Source organism: Phoxinus phoxinus (assembly GCF_949152265.1).
Source record: "Phoxinus phoxinus genome assembly, chromosome: 14".
NCBI lineage: Eukaryota > Metazoa > Chordata > Actinopteri > Cypriniformes > Leuciscidae > Phoxinus > Phoxinus phoxinus.
In genome coordinates this window covers 20367944-20395001 of record NC_136889.1, presented here as the reverse complement: position 1 = coordinate 20395001, position 27058 = coordinate 20367944, and the positions used below count along the sequence as shown (strand labels likewise).

General features: G+C 38.3%; 1 protein-coding gene across 1 annotated transcript; it reads right to left on the bottom strand.

Moving 5' to 3' along the window:
* Window positions 1-274: 274 nt before the first annotated feature.
* On the bottom strand, window positions 275-25265 carry thbs2a (thrombospondin 2a). Its single transcript, XM_079635212.1, has 22 exons — window positions 25061-25265; window positions 24072-24143; window positions 23161-23714; window positions 22297-22381; window positions 19715-19911; window positions 16878-17018; window positions 16715-16808; window positions 14476-14646; window positions 10771-10947; window positions 10409-10582; window positions 8312-8439; window positions 7955-8107; window positions 6504-6722; window positions 5754-5861; window positions 5514-5673; window positions 5156-5274; window positions 4836-5070; window positions 3541-3768; window positions 3174-3445; window positions 2988-3085; window positions 2762-2901; window positions 275-1490 (listed from the first exon to the last, which is right to left on the bottom strand). Exons 2-22 carry the CDS (start codon window positions 24136-24138, stop codon window positions 1483-1485), a joined length of 3528 nt encoding a protein of 1175 aa, XP_079491338.1. The 5' UTR covers window positions 24139-24143; window positions 25061-25265; the 3' UTR covers window positions 275-1482.
* Window positions 25266-27058: the final 1793 nt, after the last annotated feature.

Genomic DNA, 27058 nt, shown 5'->3' with positions numbered 1-27058 from the left:
ATTGAACTATTGACTGACTGTACATGCTTTACAATGGCTCCATAAAATAATATTACGATCTAAAAACAAATTCATGTGAGTTTTGGAGATAAGTGAATATATGCCCATGTTGCACCCTTCCAGGACTTTTGGGCCACTTTGTGCATGAACAGTTAAATGATGTTAAATGAAACAGGCATGATGTCACATACATTATCTGATAGACATCTTTAAAACCTATCATACATCACATTACGGTATTTGGAATTATTCCAAAACACCAGTCCAAACGGAAAACTGTGTAAACCTTTTATTAAAGAAAAAAAAAAAAAAACTTGACAACTGTGAGAATAACAATATTAGAAAACTATACAAGGTTTTCTGGGGATGTGGCATAAAAATTGAAGGCACTTTTTACAAAATAGGAAGAATTGTTATGAAAATAAAAAAAAAATTAAATCAAAAGAAAGACAAAACACTGATGAACATTAAGGCTCAAAAAGATCTGGACGATGAATGACAATATTTCTGTTTCTCTGATAAAAACAAAACTTTTGTCTTATACTGTATGTCTTGTGCACTCAATAACAGTTTATTTGATAAACAGACAAAACATAAGAAACAAAAGAAAAAGTGGTTGATGACCAGCAAATTTGTGTTCAATGCAAAAAATGCAGTGTGGTATCAAACGACAAAAATTAAACGAAACAATAGCACACTCATACTCACATTTGGAAAACACCTTTATCAAGTAACGAATACAAAACTGCATAGGCATGGAGTTGCGTTATGGATGTCTAGAAGCTCAGCAAAACAAAAAATGTTTATCTTTATTTCTGCAATAGTAAAATTTTGTCAGTGTAAACAAATAAATTAGTATTTACAATGTCTAGGTTCTGAAAGCATTGCAAAAAAAAAAAAAACACTAGACATAAATTGATACTGAATTGCAAGAGTCATATAAATACTTTACACAAGTAATTATGATACAGTCTTAATATAAACATCTTCATCTCGAAGGTCTCTAAAACATTTATATGCTGATCAAACCCAAAGCCCCTGTTAGAATCGAGGGTTGTAGAAAAAGATGTCTCCATTACAACAACAAATCCAAAGAAGAAAAATTCTGCACATTGTAACAAAACAGAGGAAGAAAAAAAAAAGGTGTGCAAGTAAAGCAGTTGGTGATAAAGTTGGTGATTAATTTTCCTCTAGATTTTGTTACATTTTGTAAAAAAAATACCACAAACATAATGTCTGATTAACATTACCCAAACTTTGGCTAACGAAGACTGACTCGAGGACACAAAAACATCTATACAAAAAAAATCCCTATAAATGTGCTTGTAGTTTAAGTTCATTATATCTCCTCAGGAGGTTTGTGGTCTGTTTCCCTTCTGTGATGTAGTCCACCAAAGTCTTTGGTCTTCTGTGTTTTGTCAGAGAGTGTGAAAATGTGTTGTTGAGATATAGTCTTTTAAGGCGTGTAATTTCTTCTCTTGTTCAGTTATCTGAAAAGCAGAAAAAGAATGAAAAAAGTGGCTTTGTTTTTCTGTTTTGCTATTAATGAATCTGCGTTGCTAATATTTGAACAGATATTAAACCATATGTGATGCAGACTCTGTTTTTCAAGCACTTTTACATAATAATAATAATAATATATATGCTACTATATTTCAAACAGGTGGAGAAAATGAAGTGGAAGAACGGAGGAGGATTTTAGTTTTGACGGGCCACAAGTGTAGAAATGGTGTTCGAGACAGTGGTTCGACACACATTACTAATACAACAGGGGTGTAATTTAAAGGGGTCATGACATGAGAAACCAAATTTGCCTTGATATTTTAGTATATAAGAGGTCTTTGTACCATTAAAACGTCCTGCAAGTTTCATAGCTTAAGACGTCCTCCCCATTATAAACGAATCATTTATTTAATCAAGCTCTAAATACAGCTCGTTCTGGATCCATGGTAAGAAGTGACGTCACGGTACGAAGTGACGTACCAGCGTTTGCATATGACCGCCTCCAGCACAAGACAACTACGCTTAAAGCGCAAGGCAACTACGCTCATTTCGTATCGTTGTCGCGCCCACGCGCTGCGCGCCTCACAAATGTTCAGTCGACGGACAGCGAGTGGGTCTGTGTACAGGGAAATTACGATGCCACGCAGATGTGCTGTTCCTGGCTGTGGACAAACAACATCTTTGAATACGCTGCGAAAGATCCAGTCGTCAGGGAAAAATGGATGCACTTTATTTTTTGCGGACGTCTCAGTCACGGCAGTGTTAGTTAAAGCGTTTGTTCTGTACATTTGAAGGATGACTGTTTTGAGAACAAATCCCAAAATGATGCTGGCTTTGCCAGAAAACTGTTGCTCAAAGATAAGTCCGTGCCGACTATTCTGGGCTCAACAACGACGACGCAAACTGTAAGTAATGTATTTAAAACTTTAAACTACTTTTTAAATACGCTGAATCCGCAAATGTTCTGGCTGGGGGCGTTAATAATTGATGCATAGGCACTGACGTTAGCCAATCATAACAGTGGGCGTTAACACTGAACTCTTAAAGAGGAAACACCCCCAAAACAGACTGTTTGAATCAGAGGATGAGAAACAGGGTGGGAAAAGGTCATAAATCACTACATTTTAAAAGTTTTTTGTAAAAAAACTATAGTAATACTATATTTGCACCTAAGGGAACATAATAATAATAATAAAAAAAAAACATGTCATGACCCCTTTAAACAATTACCCATGTTTTGTTATGATAAACTACTCACCTCGACACTCGTACTTGAGATCAGAGAAGTAAACCAGTTCCTGGGAGAAAACGAACAGTCCTAATCTCCCTCCTGCAAACGTTTGATCATAAACCGGCCCTGAGTCTGACATGATCTGTTTCCCCTCATAAACCACCACTCTGGTGAAAAAGAACATAGATCTGTTAACTCCACATGCTTTATAAGATCACTGAGTCAGTTACTGTAAGTCCTTCCTGTCAATCACCTGATGAATCCTGTCTTGGGTCTGTGGATGAGATGCCACCTGTAGGCGGTATAATCCTTCCAGCCAATATTTTTAGGGTCGTGCCACAGTGTGCGGACCTGTCAGAACACATATAGCGATTAGTTTGAGCAAATTTGACCATAAACGCTAACAGATCAGTCATATTTGATGAGTAGTCAGCCTTGCCTGTCCAGGAGTGTCCCCAGTGTGCCACAGGGCGTTACGCAGGTGCTCCCCTGTGCCCGTGGTAGAGTTGACCACTTTCAGAGAAACCCCTGAGATGCCAAAGGCTTTCGACGGTTTGTCTTCCCAGTACGTCTGAGTTATCTGCTTCCACATTACCACGTAGAATCGCCCGCTGGACTGATAGCCAAACACAAAGCCAGCGTAATCGTCATCTCTGTCAGTGTTGACGTAGAAAGTGCCACTGAAATCCACAGAGTTGAACTCGTCGAAACCTGAAGAGCAATTCAAACGTTGAAGTCTCGTTTCCTCAATGACATCGAGCTAAAATCATGACCAGATGGGCTACTCTGAAAGCTCACATACTCACCCACAGCAATACCAGGGTCAGAATTGGCAGTCTGAACCAACTCTTTGCCTTGATGTCTGACCACCCAGTTGGGATCAATTTGTGTCGTTCCTTTGGGGTCCAGATGCACCATCTGAAACTTCCTGAAGTCTGTGATGCTGATGGCGTCGTTCTCAGGGCACACATCCAAAAAGTCTGGAATGCTGTCATTGTCAAAATCATCTTTGCAGGCATCACCTCTTCCATCCCCTGTGGAAGAAAGTTAGAATAGTTCATAATAAATGTAGTAGATCTGTTAAATCTGCCATCCACACTTCTAAAGATTTATAATAACCAAAAATAATAATATTAGTAATTAAGTATACATTAAGTAAATAATACTTTTTTTTACATTATTCTAATTTATTTATTAATATTTAAATTAATTAAAAATGCAATAAAATGATTAAAATAAAAACAGTAATAATTATTAATCAATAAATAAATATACATATTTACTGCCCCAAATTTAGAGCATGTGCGAATGATATTATATTATTAATTACTTGGTTTATAATTATTACGGTTTTATATTTGAATAATTATTGTTCATAATATTTACTATTTATATTTTTAAACAATTTGAATATTAATATAAATGATCTAGAAATATATTATATTATACCCACCAACACTAAATTGTGTGAAATAAAATTGATAGGGGAGATTTCATCTAGCTCTCTTCTCCAAGCACAAAGCAATCTCAGCTGTCCTTTCATGTCATGTACATTGACATGTGACTGGCTTCAAAAGTGAAATCTATTAAATCCAGACTTTAGCACATCAAATATGAGGGAAAAGTCAAGTAGGCTTTTGCACAGATGCCAGCTCTTGCTATGATGTCTGTTTTTACAGTAGTTGACGTTCTCTCCTTGGAACCATCTTGACTCCATCCAAGAAACTAAATATAATGAGGTGGGAGAAGTATGATAGCATCTGACAACTTCGACCTCCAACTGCAACCGCTTTCCATTTTCCCACATACAAAAAATCAGTTAGCCTTAACGAAATGCGGCACAGTGGGGCATATTACACTTCAGTAACCACCTGCAAGTTATGAGAGTCTGACATCATTTTCCTTGACCCTGGCTACACTAAAGAAAATTTTCCAGTTGTAAATATATCTAAATCTCAACGAATGCAAAAAGCGAAAAATGCGGCAAAAAAAAAAAAAACGGATTACAGATGTGTGTGTGTGTGAACTTTTCTTTTCACAGTCAGTAGAAATACAGAGAATCACTTCTAGATATTTTAATTTAAACCATAAATTCATTCACCATCAGAGTCTATTTGATCTTTGTTGGGCACCAGTCTGCAGTTGTCCTTGTCATCAGGGATTCCGTCATTATCGTCGTCGAAATCACAAGCATCTCCTTTCCCATCTTTGTCATGGTCGGCCTGGTTGGCGTTGGGAATGTAGGGACAATTATCCAGGCTGTTCTGGTGGCCGTCCTCATCAATGTCCTGATTGTTGTCGCACTCGTCCCCAACTCGGTCATTATCTGAGTCAGACTGTTCAAACATACAAATTACTTTGTTAAACTGCTTCAAAATATACCTCCTATTTGTGAGTACGTGTTTACTACGCCTGTTGTACCTGGTCAGGGTTGTGCAGCAGAGGACAGTTATCGCACTGGTCACCCACGCCATCCATATCTGTGTCCTTCTGGTCATTGTTGTACATGTAGGGGCAGTTATCATGCTCATTCAGAACCTCTGAAACACATACACACAACAGCATTACACAAGTTCAATGGACAAAATAACTATGCGGAAATCCAACAAATTTGCACCTGACTGTGATGAGATATTCGCATTGTTTTTTGGTTGATTATTTACATTAAAAACTGTGCTTGGGTTTAAACCTGGGTCTAATCATTACAGAAACCCAAGCTTGTCAAGTCTATAAACGAACCATGAGTATTGTTGACGTAATTTGCATGAATGTTTCTCACCATCTCCATCGATGTCCGCGGAGCAGGCATCTCCCTCGCCGTTACCGTCGGTGTCGATCTGAGCGGGGTTGTGCTCGTACGGGCAGTTATCACAGCGATCACCGACAAGATCTTTATCATAGTCAAATTGCCTGGGATTATACAGCAGAGGACAGTTGTCCTGGGGCACAGGAGAAACAAATACAAGCTTAGTGTAAATGAAAAAGATTTTTCAACAATATTATTAAGGAATTTGCTTACCCCCTCATCCATGATACCATCATTATCATCGTCTTTGTCACAGGCGTCTCCTTGACCGTCTTTATCAAAGTCCTCTTGGCCTGAGTTTGGAAGGTTGGGACAATTGTCCTGAACAACGAAGGATAAAAAATATTATTTTTTATTAGTAGGGAAAATTAACACTTTAAAAATTTGAAATTGAATGTGGACTGTTTAATGTGTTAAAAATGCCAGTAGATAGCTAGATCCACATTAATATAGATACTAGATACACCTCCATTCAAAAGTTTGGGCTTAAGTATTTTTTTTAAAATAATCAATGCTTTTATACAGCAATGGCACATATAATTTATCAAAAGTGACAGTAAAGACAATAAATGCTGCTCTTTCTATTTATCAAAGAATGCTGAAAATAAATGTATCATGATGGTCTCCACAAAAATATTAAGTAGCACAACTGTTTTTAACACTGATAATAAGAATTGTTTCTTGAGCACAAAATCAGCAAATTAGAATGATTTCTGAAGGATCATGCGACACCGAAGACTGGCATAATAATGCAGAAAATTCAGCTTTGCCATTACAGACAATTATCATTTTAAAATACAGTAAAATAGGAAATAGTTATTCTAATTATGTTTCACAATGTTACTGTTTTTACTGTATTTTTGATCAAATAAATGCAGCATTGGTGAGCATTGAGACTTTTCAAAAATGCAATCCATTTCAGAAACAAAAGTTATAACAAACTTAATCTTGTAGCCACATTACCTTTTTGCAGTGATAGGATTGGTTGGCTCCACACACCAGGTTCTGATTTGGCCAGCCATCAAGGTCAGAGTCCTCGCCGCAAATGAGACCGTCCCCAGCATAGCCGATTTTACACTCGCATTTAAACATTGGGTCACTGAAGTGGCCAAGGTAGATACACTCAGCGGATCTGTGGCAGTTGTGGGTTTTATCCTTGCAGGGGTTTTCTTGCTCACATACCTAAGAAAAATGAACAGACTTCAGCAACACTGAATAGCAGTCCAATTATGGTGAATAAAGAACTGGGTCATCGCCTGTGGGGGACAACTGGGAATAGTGTTGTGAGGGCCTTTTTATTGATAGTTTCCTTTTATTTTGTTTGTTTCAGCGGTGCACATATGCACATAACAAGTTTATTTGAAAAAGCTATTAATCGCAGCTCGCAGCTATAAAATATGAGACAATTCCTTTAATTTACTACTCTTGGGCATTGGATCAAAGAAAGACTAGTTGGAAGTTGGTGACAAACCTATTAGTTGTGGACGTTATGAAACTTTTGGGCAGAAAAGCAAATGACTCAGCTTTCCAAGAAATCTGCTAAATTTATTCATCCAAGAGGAATGGGAGAGTGAGATCAAGATCCATATGGTTGGCCACCATTATGGGCCCAAAGATTTTTTCATTCAGCTGACACTTTCTACTCTAAAAGTTTGACACATTCAGCCTATTATCACGACCTCTGACTACCAACCTAAGGCTAGATTTACTAACAGCTTGCGCCAGGGCAAATCCGCAGTTAAAAACCGAAGGATTTACTAAACATATGCAGTGAAAAAATAACGCTGAAAAGGCATGGACAAGGTTATTTTGCAACTGACCACATTGCATATGTGTTTGTAGGAGTTTCCCTTTCAGAAGCAAAATTTACGGGAGGAGAGTATTTAAATGATTCCACGCAACGTGATTTACTAAGGTTTGCGCTAGTCAAATTACTGGTATTTGCACCATTATTACCGCCCCAAAAAAGCATTTCTTAAACCAGATGCTAATTTGTGCTGCTCTTGGTAGATTATGTTGGTCATTTTGGAAATGATCCGGCTTCGCCTGTGTCCTTAAATTTGCGCGTCATCAGTTGATCATGTGCAGAACTTTCCACTCCCATCTACGCTTTTTTGGAATTGCGCTTTTAAAATGTGCATATACACTATGATCAGAATTTGTTAATCGAAAAATAAGTACGGACTATTTAACAGGAATAACTCACGTTGTCAGATCGAGAAAGTGCTTTCCAGTTTTGTGTGTAACGTGCATCAGACGGTCAGCGAATGGACTGTGGGCGGCACATACTGTAGGCGTGCTGACACTGGCCGAGACTGGATTCAGCCAGGCTAATGAGTTTACACTGGGAAACTAACACATTTATATACTTGTGCAATAATTGATCCAATCTGTCCACAGACTGCATAACTGACCTGTTTATTTAGCTTGGCAGCCTCCACTCCCATTCCAAAGGGCTGATTGCCTTTGTATCGAGGAGGGCAAGGCAAACAGTGGAATCCTGGGTCTGTGTTAACACAGCGCTGGGATTCAACGACTTTGAAGCACAGATCAGGGACCATGTCACACTATAGGACACAAAAAACAAACAGACATGTTTAGAAACATAAGTATTTTTCAAAAATCTTCACATTTATTAATACTTGTTGGGTTACAACATTTTTGTTTGGCTACGCTTCCCGTGTTGAATTGTGAGTAACGCAATATAACAATTGCTTGTCACATGGCCCTAACTATATTATGATTTTTCCCAGCTCTCTTTCCCCTTGTACCTCATTCACATCCTCACAGAATGTTCCATTGCCACGGAAACCGACAGGGCAGGGCCCGCACTCCCACGAGCCGTCAGGGGAGCTGGTGCATTCAACACCCCCAAAGCATGGGTTAGATAGACAACCATCTGAGGAAGAAGAGAATGCAGAGGGAGAGGCTTACAGTTTACTCATGAAATTGATATGCATTTCATAAATCTCAAGAGATGTTCTGCATGATGTCAGTCTAAAGAGGTCCTTAACAACTACCAGTAAGATTAGTGAATGTACACTATCATTCAAAAGTTTGAGCTTGCTCATTTTAGAATATAAGTGGAAAAATAAGAATATTGTGAAATATTATAAAAATGTAATAATTTGTTTTCTATTTTAGTATATTTTAAAATGTAATTTTTGAGTATAGGGAACGGAGACGTGTCGTCGGGGGAGTTCCCTGACCTGACAGCACGTCGGAGTTCCCAGGACAAAAGGGAACAGTTGTGTCGCTTAATGTTTTTGTTTAAAAAGTTATACAGTTTTTTTTTTTTTTAGGAATTTAAAAAATAAATAGATTTTGATGAAAACATTTATTTAAATTGTTTCCCCATTTTTGTGTTATAGGACTATAGTTTTGAAGTGTATTCCTTTTTCCCATTTTTCCAAATTCCAATCGGAAGTGAGGATCCCTATGCCCTACTCATTCCGAAGGGCAGAACATGACCATAAATGACTAAATTACTTCCTTGAAGTGACCTGTTATGGACAGCAGACACTGAGAGGAAGATGGGAGGTGAACAGTGAGTTTATTGAACAAAAAAGGGGCAGTGATACGGTGAGCAGTTAAGTGAGAGTCCAAAAGGTCTTGATCTTGAGGGAGACACAGAAGAATGGAAGATGCTGGAGACAGGGGGAATAGCCCACATGGCATTAACTAGACCGGACCGTGAGCTGTGGTGAAGTGTGGGCTTAAATAGTGGCAGGGTGATGAGGGTGATGATGAGGTGCAGGCGTGAGTGATTGGGAAATGACATGCAGGTGGGGACCGAGGAGAGTGATGGGAAATGTAGTGCAGAGGATGGTGACTAGGCTGATCTCTGACATGACATGTTCCCTTTGCTAACGGATTTGTGGAATGGCCCTTCGTGAAGGGATTCAGTTGTTCACTTTTGTTTGGAATGATCCTACAAATGGCGTCCCCTTCCCGAAGTGCCCTTCAAGAATGCAAAAACGCCAGTTGGAATTCAGCGCTTGTTTCCTTAGCTCCCATGTTTGTTCTGATTTTTTTGTTACCTTTTTATTACCTTTTTTGTTGATATGACGATTAATCACCTTTACCTGTCCCTTGTTAGCCCTTGTTATCTTGTGAATAAATAGCCTTGGGCTGCATCCAAAATCGCATTCTTCCCTACAATATAGTAGTACTTTAGGTACCTGGATGACCTATTTCTCCCGGCAAGATTCTGAAGTGTGCATACGGTGGATACTTTAGGCTACTATCCCATGAGGCCATGTGAAGCAACATAATTGACGTTGGTAGGTCACATGATAATGACAACATAGCGGATGTAGTACATCCGGATTACATTCATGCTATAGAACATTCTTTTTTAGCGTTCGTGAAGTACTTACTCAAAATAAGTACCTACTCAAGAGAGTATGCGATTTCAGACGCAGCCATTTTGTTTCCTTGTTCCTTTGTCGTTGTTTTCTGTTACATGTAGATGGTCTGCGTTCTTTTGTTCCTCATGTTCCCTAGCACTTTGTGTTCCTTAGCTCTTAGTTCTTTGTTTATATTTAGTTCGTTTGCAAAATTAAACTAAATATTGTTTGCATTCATCCGCTCTACACCTGCCATCTCTTTTGTTCCTTGCTGAATCATTGCCTTTATTGTATTTATTGTGATATATAGCCAACATAAAAAAAGACATCTAAATAAACAACTGAGAGTTTCGGCAGCTGCTAGTTTTATTTTGACCACCAGACTGAGCTGAGGCAGAAGGGTTATTAGTGGCTCAGCGATGGGAACAAGAGTGTGTACAAGGTTTGGCCCCGCAGATACACAACTGAAGAGAGTCAAAGAGTGAGAATATGTGAAAAGGAAGTGAAAAGGTAACATACCCACAGGGCAGTCCTGTTTGTTGCAGGAATCTGTGTCCTTGGACTCTCCTGGGCATTTCTTGCCACCATACTGCGGACGAGGACTGTTACACACGCGTGTTCGTGTCCTTGTTCCTCCTCCACAGGTGGCGGAGCAGATCGCCCAAGGAGACCACGGGCCCCAGGCTCCATCCACTACAGGAAGAAGAGAGTACAGTGAAAATCACAGTATTAAGCAGTTTACTGAGACAAATTACCGTACTGTATTTAAATTGTTTTATTCTAAGATCACTCAATGCAAATAAGTCTAATATTGCCTCAGTCTCATTTCACAAGACTAAGTCTAGTATATAAAAGAGAAACGCATGACTCCCAGCACTCACTCGGACAGGGTTTGGCTTCACACTTTTGCGTCTCTCTCCCGCTGCCCTCACAGTCCTTTCCTCCCAGTTGAGGGACGGGGGAGTTGCAGTGGCGGATTCGTGTGATCTGTCCCTCTCCACATGTCACAGAGCATGATGACCAAGGGGACCACAAACTCCAACCACCGTCTTGTCGGACTGTAACAACAGTCAGAAAACTGGCATGATTACCAAAGTCATATACAATCGCATATGCTGCCTTGTGGACGATCCTACTTTTAAGTTTGTAATTACGAAATGATGAGTGTTCAAGTGATGATTTTTGGCCTAATCGATATACATGATGCTCAATCTTACACATTACCATTCAAAAGTTTAGAGTCAGCAATACTTTTTTTGAAGAAATTCATACATTACTTCAGCGAGGATGTGATAAATTGATCAAAAGAAATAGTAAATACATTTATATTGTCACAAAAGATTTCCATTTCAAATGCTGCTCTTTTTAACTTACTATTGGTCAAAGAATCTTGACCACAAAAATATTAACAGCACAACTGTTTGCAACATTGATAATACGTAATAATAAATGTTTCTTGAAGGATCATGTGACACTGAATAATGATGCTGAAAATTCAGATTTGCCATCAGAGGAATTAATTACTTTTTAATGTATATTAAAATAGAAAACACTTATGTGAAATTGTAATAATATTTCAACATATTACTTCTTTTTTACTTAATTTTTGTTCGAATAAATACAGCTTTGGTGAGCATAAGAGATTTTCAAAAACTTTAAAAAAAAAAATCCAAAAGATTAGATATACATAAATGTTGCTTTGCTTCAGTAGTTTATTACAATAAATGTTTTCTGGCAAGATGTATCGCTATGAACAGCACAGTAAACATTCACAAGTGAAACTTAACAATGACAAAAACAAATCAGCCAACGGAAAGTTGGGGCTAAAACAAAGGCATTCATGTGCACTCATCTCATTCAGACATGACCTGAATGCAGTGTTAAAGCAGCAAACAAACCCACACAAACAATGACATCTTTCATTTACATTAGTAAGTACAGAGGCATGAGGTCCAGGAATGACACAGGGTGGGACAGCCAAAAACTTGATGAAGCGATGACCACCTGGCCCATAATTCTGGACCCGCCACCCCATCGTCTCTTTGGGATTCAGCATGGGAGAGACCCGATGGTGTATTCAGGCCAGGGGTGACGCAATGACCATTAAAGGGATAGTTCACCCAAAAATGAAAATTTTGTCATCCCTTACTCACCCTCATGTTGCTCCAATCCTGTGTGAGTTTCTGTCTTCTGTTGAACACAAAAGAAGATATTTTGAAGAATGTTGGTAATCAAACAGTTGATGGACCCATTGACTTCCATAGTAGGAAAAAAAATACAATGGAAGTATTTGGACCATCAACTGTCTGGTTACCAACCTTCTTCAAAATATCTTATTTTGTGTTCAACAGAAGAAAGAAACAACTTTTTGGAACAACTTGAGGGTGTGATGGCAAAATTTTCATTTTTGGTTGAACTATCCATCTGAGTGCACCTCCTCACACACTGTCAGCTGTATTGTTACACGACCACATGGGTCTGAGTGCACGGGCCCACATTATGAGGAGCAGAGAGACTGGAATTAATTTGATATAAATCTAAAAAGCTCAATGTATTAATGTATGAATACGTACAGATATTGTTTCTCTGTAATTGTAACAAAGGCCAGTTTGTCCATTGCTGTCCAACATACCAGCTGGTAACATTTGTCAGTTATAAAAAGCATTTGAGTCAGCCGTAAGCCAGAGTTAGCATTGGTACACCACAAAGAGCCATATGCCGCTCATTAAAACCTCACTGAGCATAAGTGATGACTACCAGCTCGTTCCCTTGCTGATGGAAAGGAGTTTGTCTATTAGCCCACGCTCCATAAATATTTACAACAGATGATGAAAGAAAACACCCATGTTGTTACAAAATCTTCCGCCTGCCACAAAATCAGGTCAATAATATCATGTTGGATTCTTCAAGGGAATTGACTGGCTTAAAAATCACAGGCTCAGTATATGGCGAATGAATATTAATAAGGTGATGTAACATTCCATCAGTAGCAATAACCGATTTGATGAAATGTAGGTAAGTGGGTGCCAGCCAGTAGATTACTGCTTACCGCTTAAGTGTGTGTTCAGCCTAATGCCGATTCAAACGCTTGGCAAGGGGCTTCTGTAGTTATTATATTACTTCAGCCCTGCATTAAAAATCAACGATATTTGATTGATATGGCCTACTTCAGGATTAGTTGCCCCCAAAATTAAAAATCTCTTATTATTTTCTTATGCAGTTCCAAACTCATTTGAATTTATTTCTTCTGAAGAACATAAAATGAGAAACTCTGACAAATCGTGCTGGTTGCTGTTCTTTTTCCTGCCAAAAATGTTTTACCTCTCCACGTCAAAATATTCTAGTGACTGGTCAAATCTAAATTTTTTAATTGGCCCAAGTGAAATTCTGTAAAATAAATTCAATTAATTGTTGCAATAGTCTGTTAACATTGGCTCAATGAGAAATATGTCAGACTAATTGAAAAATTTAGATGTGATCAGTCACTAGAAAATGTTGACTTGGGGATGTAGTTTTTTTTTACAGTGTACAATAAGTGGCGACTGAAGCTTTCAACCTTCATAAAGGACACAAAAGCACCATAACAAAATCATAAATGTGATCTATATGATTTCTGCACTATATTGAAAGTGTTCGAATGAATAAAGACTTATTTTCACATGGTTATGTTCTAGCATTTTATTTAAATTCCAAACTGCCACGATAATCAACATAATAGAACGTTGCACGATTCAAGTTCATCCATTTCGGATAAAACTAAATACGATTTTAGTGGCACTCACTGGACATTTCACTTTTAAAGTATCGCAAAACGTGCAGGAACAACTCCACTTGTGCATCTTTCCAATGATCCTGGGTTGTTTGTTACACTTTTATTGTGCTTTTGCATCTTTTTTAAGCTTAAAAGCATCAGACCTCATTTATTGTAATTGCATTAAAAGAGCAACGAGTGCTTTCTCAATTTGTCCTCCTTGGAAGAAAAAGTCATACAAGTATGGAATGACACGAGTAAATCATTGAATTTACATTTTTGGACAAACTATTCCTTCGAAAGCTCAAAACTATTTTTAAACAACAAAAACAACAGCCAAAATAAGTATTTTTTCCCCATTAAGATTTAGAGATTTTGGCTAAAGTTAACCTGAGAACCAGCGATTATTATACTTCCATATTCATTATTTTTAACAGCTGTTTAGATAATATGACAGCTGCATTTGAGACCTCTCTTTCTACTCGGTTTCAAACACAACCGTGGTCTGCGGAGACCTTACAGATGAGTGCATTATTTTATTATCACGATAGACTCTGATGCACTGATAGTATACACCTGAAACAAATCAGTGAGAGAACAAACTGTGCACTTGCAGTTATAAGGTGACGGACCACATTTCTTAAGGCCACAAGCAAGAGGAATCAATCCAATCCCGCTTAAACCGCTGTTATGTTGTTTTTCGTCCAAGATTTTAGACTTTATGGACAAACCAGGCAAGAAAATGGCGTCCAAAATGTCTCTATATGACCAAAGAACAGGTGTTTAGAGAAAAGAGTGCAGTTAATAACGGTCAAACAAAGACTGGCTGTCTCACCACGACTGTCGCATTTTCCCAAGCTGCATCTGCGGGTTTGGATGGAGGGGCCGCTGCAGGGGTTACTTGTGGCATCACATGACCTGCCTCTTTGCTGGGTGCCTGTTCCACATGTGACGGTACACTCCGTCCATTCAGACCAAGGCGACCAGCCGTCCTCGCTGTCTTTAGCTATACACACATGAACACACAAGCACATTTAGCACTGGTAACTTCGAGCACAATTCACCCCGTTCTAACCCCGCCACACCCATCATGGTGCTCCTTGTTGTTAATATATTTACACAGCAAAGGCAACATAGTTCTTCAGCTCTGATGTTTTGGAGCTTAAGTTATACATGACATCATCTTTCTCAACCCACTTCAGAGCATGGGAACATACAGTAATGCTTGTTACTCATGGATAATAAAAAATGTGTGGTTGGCAAACACAAGCACTTTTAAAACAATAAAAGTTCTATATCATTTAAGAAAAGAAAGTCTGCCTGTTTATAAACTTCTGTTCAAAAGTCTGGGGTTGGTAAAATTATCCAAAAAACGTTTTTGAAATAAGTCCCTTATGCTCATGAGGCTATATTTAGGATACAGTAAAATCAGTAATATTGAGAAATATCATATACATATATATTATATTAAATATTATATACATAAATAACTTTTCTATTTTAATATATATTAAAATAAATGTAGTTTAATGCTTGTGATGTCAAATCTGAATTTTCAGGCATTACTCAAGTCTTCAGTGTCACATGAAATTAATCTAATATGCTGATTAGCTGCTCATTTATTATTATCATTTATTATTTTTGAACACCCAGCAACAAGGCTAGCTTCATTGCGAGAACAAAAATTATTAACTTACCAAAGAGTTATATAAGATAAGACAAAAAATCCAAAATACATTCAGATGATACATTTTGAAAAATAAATCAGTTAAAAATGTCTATTTACATTTTAAAAAAGCCCAGTAAGATATGTTTAACGGAAATTGGAGTTTAAAAAGGAGATTAGCTGCACCAGACACATTTCATATTATTATTAGTTAAAAAATGTTGCGCTGCAGCATTTATTTAAAATAGAAATCTTTTGTAACTTTGGGCCCTATTTTGACGATCTGAAACGCAAGTGTCAAAGCGCAAAGCGCAAGTAACTTTGTGGGCGGGTCTTGGGCGCTTTTGCTGTTTTCCCGGCGGGATAAATGACTCTTGCGCCCGGCGCAAATCTAAAATGGATTGGTCATGGTCTGAAGTAGCTTCATTATTCATATTCATTATTCAGTGACATTGAGGATGATGGGAGAAACCCACCCAAATTAGCTTCGGTTAAAACGGCGTATAATTTGGGTAAATGTGTAGCCTAATCTAGATTTTTTTTAAAAATCTAGATAGATTTCCCTCGTGTGTTAATATTTTTCCTTGTAATAATGAATGATTTGCAAAAATGAAAACTGCTGCGTCTGTTTATATTAGAGAATCAAAATGTATGCGCGTTAACACGCTACACTATGGCCAAGCACGCGCCCTTAAAATACCATATCACTAACGCGCAACGCGCCACTGTCTTTAGACTGGGTTTTTCCTGGTCAGTGGCGCAATTGCTTTCTAAAACTGGAAAATAGCACCAGGAAACTTTTGCGCCGGAACAAGCCTCCTCTTTTCGCCGAACCGCCCCCGCGAGCACAAGTTCATTCCCTAATTTACCAACGTGCTTTTGTGGAGGGAAAAGTCCGCTGTGCAATGATACATGCGTCGGTGTACAAAGTCAATTGCGCTGGGTGCAAGATAGGGCCCAATGTCTTCAATGTCACTTTGGATCAATTTAATGCATCCTTTACTGAATAAAAGTATAATTTTATTTTTTTAAATCTTACTTTCCCCACTTTTGAACAGTCGTGTATGTGCACATGTACTGTAACTGTGTCTACACTCAAAGTGCCTGATGACATGAAAAACGTTGTATCCTACTTTATTTTTAAGGACAATCCATTGGTATAAAACTAGCATGAGTAATTATTAAAACACCCAAACTATTTCTCGTTACCACGAGAAACATCACAAGCTGGCTTTAAATGTAATATCCAGGCATTTAAATACAATACACACAAAAGATATTAGTGAATACCATAATTTGATTTCAATTATGTCTCTAAATTGAATGCGAGACCCCTTGCATCCAGTGTAGACATGTTGAGAAAATGAAAGCATGAAAATTGTGAATATCAGCAATGTACGTTACTCACGCAGACACACAGGACAGCATTCGCCATCTAGGAAAGTGGGGCTGGCACAGGCTACTGGAGGACATGTGATTTGATGGCACACAATCTTTGATTCCTGCAAGATAAAGCCGTAAGACAGAGTACTCAGAACAGAAGCAGAATGCCAGTAGCTCTTTTTTCTTACCTGACAGGTACACTTGGTGCAGCTGTCCACAACCCAGTCCTCCTTATCCTCAAAGAGACGGCCGTCTTGCCAGCACATGCGCTTGTCTTTGATGTTCTTCATATTCCCCAGCACCTCCTTCATCACAGTGTTCTCCTCAGTCTAACCGACAGATGCACAGCAAGACAAATGGACAAACGGTCAAGAGGTGGCAATGCTTCTGCCAATGTCTTCCACATGTAGATAAATAGAGGTGATTTAAACCACAATGAAATGAGCACACTTCTGTATAGCAGGGGAATTATGCCTTTAAGAACAGGAAGCTCTGCCTCTGCCAATCTTGGATGGTTTTCTCATTGTGACCTCTTGACTTGGGAAATGACTTAGCTTTTCCTGCTGTCAAATCTCTAATGTTAACTTGTGGGTAATGATGACGAACTTTTCGGAACACTATTGCTTATTCACCGTATCCGCCAGAGTTAGATAAGTCCATACATACCCTTTTCATCTCCGTGCGTACCGTATACATACTGGGAACTATATTCTCAGAAGGCGAAGCACTGCTACTTCTGCGGAGTGATTTGCTCGCAGCCAATCCAAGTAGCAGTGCTTCACCTTCTGAGAATATAGTGCCCAGTATGTGTACGGTTAGAAGACGGCTGTGTCTCATGTGACCTTGTTATTTGTACACGCTGTGACTATACAAATCACAACATGTAAATAGGAAAATGTTGGCGTTATTTTGTCACTTATTGGGAGCAGTATGCTAGCTGGAGCCATTTACCTCCAGTCTTTGTGCTAAGCTAGGCTAGTGGTGGGTGCGTCAGACAGCTACGACACGCACAGAGATGAAAAGGGTATGTATGGACTTATCTAACTCTGGGGGATACGTGAATAAACTAAAGTCCCAAAAAGTCGGCGTGTTCCTTTAAAAGATTTCCAAGTACACTACCGTTCAAAGGTTTGGGGGTGGTAAGACAGTAATATTGTGAAAAATTATAACATGAAAATACCTGTTTTCTTTTTTAATGGTTTTTAAAAATATAATTTATTCCTGTGATATGAATTTTTTTGCATCATTACTCCAGTCTTCAGTGTCACGTGATCCTTCAGAAATCATTCTTATATGCTGATTTGGTGCTCAAGAAACATTTCTTATTATTATCAATGTTTAAAACAGTTGTGCTGCTTAATGTTTTTGTGGAAACATGAAATAGAATATAAAGTTAAAGATATATAAATAGAAAGTTCAAAAGAACAGCATTTATTTGAAGTAAAAATCTTGTAACATTATAAATGTCTTTACTGTCCACATTTCTGGTTAAACGCCATGCTGAAGGAAAATTGTCCTCAAGTGACTTTGGACTTACTACGTTTACTTGTCTTACAATTATGGTTTGCGCTTTTAATGTTGACATTTGTAACATCAATCTAGGTTCTGTAATGTTTGAATGCTCTTTACAGACGTTTGTGTTATTTTGTTAGTCTTTGCTAGTTGTTTCAATTTTCTGTTTTTCTTTTTCTCCCTTTTTTAAGAAAAGAATGAAATGAAAAAAGAACACCCAAACCAGAATGTTGTAGTCCTGAGAGCTACAGTATTAGCAAATCATGAATTTGTGGCCACGAGTAAAAAGTTGAGTAAGAGGAACGAGACAGAACAAGAGGTTGAGGGAGGGGGAAAAATAACAAGAAAAATGTAAGGGAAGGAAAGGTTATTAACTTCTGAAGCACATTAAGAACATAAAATAACACACACACACACACACACACACACACACACGCACACAAACTGAACCACAGTGTGTGCTGATGAATTAATTTGTGCATGTGTGAGTGAGAAAAAAAAAGAAAGAAGCATAGGTAGTAGCCACGAGTGTTAGGCTGTGAAACAGAACACCACATGGTCTGGAAGAGCCTCTGGGACCCGCAGCATCCAACGGCAGGATTTCCCAGAGATTATGCCCAGACTCCCTCATCGCTGGGAAGCTCCCAGTGGAGGATAAAGGGGCTGTTTAAACACTGCCAGACACGACTCGGTTCCTATTCACACTTCCTATCTCCCTCTAAAACAAACCATAAAACCCCAGCCCACATCTTCACGTTTTCCACTGCCTCTTCAGTCCTGTTTTCCTTTAATGGTTCTGTTTAGACTACAAGAATTTTTGCTTGCATGGTCAGATATTTAATCTGTAATAAAATTCTCCAAATCAGAGATGGCCACCAACCTGAACAATGGAGCTTTATGAAATAAAGTTTACATTTCAGATCAACAAAACAGACATCATTTATTCACCCTTGTTTCGTTCCAAATCTGTACGACTTTTCCCCCCCGTGGAACACAAAAGGAGAAATTTGATGGCCACTCTTTTCCATGCAATTACAACGAATGAGAATGAGGCTTTCAAGGTGTTTTTCTCACATAAAGCTATTGTATGACTTCAGAAGACCTGGTGTATAGTGTACAAGTCGTATGGACTGCTTTTATGAGACTTTTATGGTGCTGTTGTGACCTTCTCGAGGCTTGAAATCCTCAGTCCCTGTTCATTGCAATTGCATGGGAAAACTGTTTTTATTTTGTGTTCTTTTTCAGGTTGAATGAACTAATCTTTCAAACAAAACACATTCCCGAGGTTTCACAGACAAGGCTTGAGTTTAGTCCCAGACTAAAATGCATGTTTGAGCTGTTTTAACTGAAAGCAACTTGCACTGACATCTTAAAATTTGTCAGAGACATCGTCTCAAGAAGCACACCAAAAATGTTTTTCAAAGGCAGATTTATAAAATCTATGTCCTAATTGAACTAAGGCCTAATCCTGGCTTAATCCTGTAAAACAAGACATTAAGTAAAACAACTTTACCACTTTCTGCAAGCCATCGATGAGATTGCCCACAATGATACGAAGACCTTTCAGTTCCTGCACCATGTTGCTGAGCTCCTCACAGGAACGCTCGCACACGTCCGATGCCAGTTTCTCCTTCTGCCCAATGAAGTTGGTGGAGATAGCCGTGCTGACGGACACAGTCTCCGTACTCTCATTTACCACGTTAACTTCCTCTGAAAGGGATAAGAATGCAGTGGATCAGTGTTAAAGAACATTACTTGAGAGTACCCAATAGACAACTTCATAATGTGATTTAAGAACTGACCCTAAAGATAAAGAGCAAGCAAAAAGACTTCACTTTTGAAATGGTACATGTGATGCAAAGTGGCCTCATGAATGTAATCAGAATACGGCAGCTATGTTTGAGTTTTTATAGGGGTGCATGGATTATAAAACATTGAACCGATGTGTAGGATATTCCACACCCCACAGATTTCAGATATATCGTTCTCTCACTATATTTCTGACATAACTATAATAAATGTGCAGAAGCTTCCCCAGAAGTAACATTTAAAGAAAGATAGTGATTTTTCAAAGCACATCTTGGAAAAGGAGGAAGGTGGTGTGGTTGGGGGATACGCAACAGCAGAGGAATGCTGTCCATTATGCCAAAACTCCCATTAGATATCTGCAGCCGTTTTGGGGTCATTTGCGTAAATTTTCTCCAGATTAATGGCGAACAGAAGACACTAAATCAGGGAGCCATGTTGATACCTCCAGAGGTTCCTTTGAGACTCATGCAGGGTTAGCAGCTTTTTAGAGACTGTTGAACTCGTTCAAATCTCTTTGGGGTTTCAGTCAACGCTGGGAAAATAAGTGTGTGTGTGTGTGTGTGTGTCTGTTTCAGCGACTTTCTAGGCAGGCTTTTTGTGCACTTCAGTTTAGCTTTTATTTAGCAATACGTGGCACTCCTAAACTGGGGCACTAGAGAGTTTAGAGGGACCTCTGTACTGGCATCCTAACGTTCAGCAGTTGGCATGCATTTGTCCTGGCAATGGAAATAGAAGCCTTTTTGACTGCCATATCCTATGCATACTTATTCAGTTATAATTAAAAGGAACTGAGGCAGCAGTGATGGACAAATGCTCACACCCGCACATTTCACACAAGGCTTAGTTTTGTCATGGTCTCAAACTGTTTATTTCAGCACAAAAGTCAGCCAGGTCCAGGGATGAGTTTATTTACTGGTTAAATTAAATAGACTATCTCAGTACTCTTCTCCGCAATAAACTGGAAACAGTGGAATCTGATGCAGAACATTCCAGATTGGTTTGTTGTTTGAAGGCCCTGACACACCAAACCGACGGTAGGCCGTCGACCATGCGTTCCGCACCATTGGCACTTGTCAGACCCCTTCTGGGTTTTTATGGCCGATTAAGCATGTTGAAGCATGTCCACCGAAGAGAGAGAGAACTCTGATTGTATATCTCAGTTTGTATATCTGCAGTCCTAGTTTCAGTTTCCCTTTTTTAATGATGATGGATATAGACTATTGATACCTGCTGATGAAGGCAGTTATTTCTTTACACGCATGCAGGGGCAGACCACAGATGCTAGTTGACAGTCGTCTGTAGTCTTTGTCATGTGTTCAAGCGTAGCTTTTTGGCCGAGATGCAGACGACGTGAGGTGACAACAAAGTCAGGTTTTCGTCGTTTTACGTCGGTTTGGTGTCTCATGACCTTAATGCATTCTTATGCTTCCAATACTATCACAAGTCATTTTTTTGTAAATTTGACTAAAGCTCATTCATGCTAGCCAGTTAGATAACATTATTGTGGTGATAAATCTGCAGAAATTGCAGCAGAAATGTAGAATACCAAATGTTTCCGAGGCAGTTTGCCAGGCAGAAAAATGGATGTAAACCATCATAAAGTAAGACTGTCACTGGCAATGATGCACTGGACTACTGGTAACTGTTTCATAAACTGGCCTGAAAACTTTCTGGGCCAGAGGGCCATTCTTACTGTTGGGCCCTGCCAACCAAAGCTTGACGGAACAGTTAGTCAAACCAGCCAGTTTGTGATCTGACCGCATGTATAGAATTATGAGTATGTACTTCTTCCTTTTTTCCACCTTCTCTGAAAGTATGAACTCCCTGCCAATGCATATTAATCAATGTATATTAATCCTCTTTATGGCATGTGCAAACTGGTTGACCCTTATAGCACCACGCTAACATGAGCGTTTCCCGTAAACATGATGTAATACGGTCAGAAATTTCCACAGCTCTGATCTGCAGATTTCGTGACCCACTTAGGTGAAAGCCAGAAGAGCTTAAAATGAAAACTGAATCCAACGGAAAACATACCAACCCTTTTAAAACAAATTTGATCACGAACTGCACAGAATAAATCCATATAGAGCTCCTGAAACCTTTTAGAAGTCCATGCATTATGAGTGCCTAAACTGACACCTAAAAATCAGGTCAAAATAAGCCAGAGGTCATGAAAGCAGAAAATTAAGGTGAAATTTTGGGAATTACTGCAAGAACTTTCAGTGGTTTTCCCATGCTGACTTTGATAGTTTTCATGTTTAGGAGATATGAATGAATTCTTACCAGGTTTAGCGATCTCACAACCTTTGTTTCTCAAGATGTTCTCTATCGAGGTGTCAAAAAGGAACTTCACATTTTGTAGCAAACCCTGTGGAATGACAGAGATTATAAAAAGTCCATTATAATGTTAATATGAGGAGATTTTCTTTAATAACCAGTAATAACCAGTATTCTGCCAGCATTCAAATCCCCACAGCAGTGGTGAATTTGTAGCATAACTAGGCAAAAGTCAATAGAACACGGTTCCTTAAAAGGTCCTTAGATGACTTCTAATGAACTTTATATATATTTTTACTACTTTCTATTACATAATACAGATATAACTTCCCCATTTGGTTTAAAATACATTTTCAGACACTCAAAAAAGGATTTTCCTTCCCTATTTGGGGTTTATTAGACACTTAATAATATCAATTTGACTGCACTGACACTATTGGATATGAACAAAACTTTCCTGCATAGCTCCTTTATAGCTGATTCATAATTGACAAATTTTGCAACATCGACACTGTCATTGAACACTGTCTTCTGTAGAGCAGCTTATAACCGAATTGAACAAATTTTAAAATTGTTGAACTTTTCAGTTATTGAACTAAACTGAATCAACACTGAACTGACTTCAGCTGCATAGTGATACATTCATCTTTTTTTAAAGTGGTTTTTAAACATTGTTTTTTATTTTCCTGTTAATGTGAAGCTGCTTTGTAACAATCTGTATTGCAAAAATACAGCTGATAAAAAATAGCAGAATAAAAAATAAAGCTGACTTGACTATTTCACAGCACAGGAAATCATTATGCAGGAATAGCATAACATGAAGCATGGAATGAAGTACAGATGATGTTCATGGAGAAGAACTGGTCTTACCCTGAAGTGGTTTTCCCTGATAGATCCCTTAGCCACAAACATCTGACTGCTCTCCGGCCGCAGGTGCTCATAGAAAGGCTCGTCCAGGATCACGCTGTCAATGAGGCTACAGCCTACGTACAGATGAGCATTTTCTCCGTGAATGTACAGCGTGATGTTCTTCCACTGCGAATCCGACAAGTCCACATCCTCAAAGGACACCACATTTTGAGACCCCTCGACCATGTAGACCAGATCAAGCGTGTTGGCGCGTCCATTGGACACAATCTCAAACTGACGGCTCCCACTGGGACCCTCCAGACCAATCAGGGTGCCCCTTGAGCTCTTGTCCTGTCGCATAGTGGCCACAAACACAAAACCTTCATTGTTCTGGACCTGCTTTAGGATCTGATGGAGGGCCAGGGTGCTCACAGCAGGGATGTGGTCAAAGCGGATGAAGCGGTATGCCGGCGAGTCCCAGTCGTGGCCCTTGAAGAGCTTGGCACCAATCGTCTTTCTGCTGATGCTGCTGATTTTGAAAAGGTCGAAGATGGATTCATCTTCCACATGGCCATCTTTGAACGAGTCGACATAAGCATTTCAGCAAAGTGCAGATGATTGTGATAATACACAATGCATTTTATGTGATGATTATGTAAGCCCATTAAAGATTTTCAGGAAAACATTACATCATCTCAGGTCAAAATCATTCAAAAGCTGTTTTGCATTGAATACCACATAGAGACTCTGTTAATAAATCAAACACAGATGTGCTTGGAGGCACAAAGAATAATGGGCAAATTGTGTAATATGGAAATCTCAAATTCAGAATTAGATGTAAAGACAAGTGGGTAAATGTCAATGGCAACAGAAAAACGGGTTAACCCTAAATATTTAGAAACAGTTTAGGAACAGGTGCATCATGGATTTACCTTGAGGTAGTGCTCTGATGCATAGTAACAGCAAGGGCAGAAAGCAGAGATTTCTCCTGAGTATCATAACTCCTTCAAAATACACATATACATATATAAAAACATAAAACATTAATAACCCATTTATTACCAAATACTCATTAGATAGCCCAATAAAACATTCCACATGCCTCAGTTAGGCTACAGGACATCATTGAAAATCGCAAATAAATAACTAAATAAATAATGTACATTTTGCATTGTTATCAAGGCAGTTGTGTTGAAAATGGAATAATAGTACAAATATATGATTTAATGTAACAATACGTATACTATATATAACAATAAATATAATAAATAAATGGACTCTGGGTTTTACTACTGTATGTTTGCACATTCCTAGGTTTTATATGCATTTATATAAGACAGAGCAATATTAGTGAGAGATTAATATTAGACCCTTTGTCCATTTGATGTATTTCTCAATTATGACATTTTAAGGAGAACAGACACAGACATCATCTTCCAGAGGGGCAAACTGTAGGCTAATTAAACAGCTGTGGTCATGTGACTATTTAAACCAGCCAAGCAAAAGTTCACATAAATTCAAAACAGTCTGAACGTTCATTTAGTCGACAACTCAAGTAAAATACATCAACAGCACTTGTAGTCCAGTCAAAGTCAAAAGTAAATGGACACACCAGTGGGGACTAAAGGACTTTTCAAGTTAATAAGACATTAAACCTATAGCCTATCATCATTATCAGAATGACATCCCAAACATTTTAGCTGATTGCAGTAGTAACAGGTATTTAAAAGCATTTAACTGTAGCAGTCTTACTAAATGAAGACATCTGTAACAACTGTGACAATCTGTCAAACGTGGTTTTAGAGGAAAGAATGTGTAATTATTATTCTCATAGAGAAAATTAGTCAAGTCTAGGGAGCCAATTTATATAAATATAGGCTATACATGCCCCCCCCCCCCCAAAAAAAAAAAAAAAACTCACCTGTTGTGATGTGCAATCCAACTGAAACAGCACAAGTTTATTTGTCCTCTAAATCTTCAAGATAAATATGCGATAAGCAAGGACTAAAATCCACAGTGTCTATAACATCCACACGGCTCCGAGTTTCAGTTCAATGACCTGAGAACTACTGGACTGAAGCCCTTTATACGGTTCAGTCCGAACCATGTCAGTCAGGTTCGGATATAAAGCTGGACCGGCTGAGGGGGCTGAATTATAAGTTTCCCATCATATAATGTCATGCCGGTAGCCTACCAATGCAGTGAAAGCTCCTGTCCTCCCCTGCAGTGACGTCTCCGCGTCCATATCTCGAGTCTGAGAGGAGGAGGAACATGTGGAGGAGAAGAGCATGCTCGCGCAAGATGCTTTTAGACACTCGAGAATACAACCACTCACTGTCAAATACAGTTCAAAATTATATTATAGATAATCTTTGTTTACATCTATTTAAGTTGTAGCCTATATTTATGTATGGAAGTATAATTAATATCTAATTAAATCGAGGTTGTAAAAGAGGAATGACCTTCACAGGCTCAGACTTTGATTCAGTTAGAATGCTAATTAAACTTCACTTTCATATTGTCCACTGACTGATATATTGATTGTAAACATGTCTTGTACCACTTTAAGTCTATGAAGTTTTTCTTAGTTGAGTTATTTCTTCAAGGGCGTCTGCCATGGCTGTCAGATCAATGCAAAGTAATATTTTGTATTAGTTATATTACTTCGTGTAACATATCATTTGTATAGGCTAAAAGAGAAAAGCAAGTGAATTAAAGCGATCTGGTTGTTCTATTCGTGTCACATGAGTCCAACGACACTGCAAATGTGTCACGTGATTTTGCAGCGTTGAGTATTTGTAGCCAATCACAATTTCAAGAAAAGTTTTTGTTCTTTATGAGACTTTGTGACCTTTCCTTTAAATATAAAAGTGTCAAAAATAGGCTATACAAAACCAAGAAAATTAGATTTGTAATGTTATAGGCATAATAGACAATCCGGTTTTGTGCAGACTTTTTGCCAATCAGTCTGAGAAATCTCATATATTTCACTAGTTTAAGAATTCCAGTAATTTAATTTGGAGGTTTCCTTGGTTTCAAAGAATGAGGCAAAAATGTGTCATGCAACGACATATGTTGTCTCAAAGAAACTAGAGACAAACCAAAGATGACTTATATCTTATATTCATAACTTACCAATCTCAAAGTTGGAGACAAACATAACTCTCCATGTCACAATGGTCATTCAGTGCACAAGCAAAGATATTGCGTGACTTAATCATCTGAGCAAATTGGTTTGTTTTAGATATTGTGCCATCTTTGTAAAAAAATTCTTCTGGAAGTATACCACTTGGCCAATTTAAAATGCTTATTTTTTGTCATTTAATCGTAAGAGTCTGTCGGTCTCATGTGGTTCCACTCAAGCCCCAGAGAGTGATATTTCATCCAAAGCTGAGTAAACATGCACGCTATCAAAACACATCACAGCAGAACATACTGAATATCACTTTGGTTGTTGACACTAGTTCTACCAGTTTCCATTTCCTGAATGTGTGCGTTTCAAAATTGGGTTAGTGTGACATGAACAGGATTTGCCGTCTCTAGTCCCATTATACTTCTCTATGATGCCTCTGTCATGCTAATGCTGTCATCTCTGTCTTCATGGTGATTTCAGTAATGTCTTTATGCAGGTCCATTTTTGTGCACCCAAGAGGCCACCTATACCTTTGGAACCCAAACTTTTAGCATGACAGTTTCATAAATCAAAATTTGGTGGACATACATCCTCACTTGTGATGATGATGTTTATATCATGCAATTATTCTTTTTTTTATGGTTGATAATGGTTTAATCTAAGTCAGAGAACAGCATTACATCTTCCAAACATATTGGTTTCATATTTGAATATGATTTCATTTATCTTAAGCATCCAAAAAAAAAAAACCTCACTGATTTTCTTTAATTACAACTATGCTGAGGT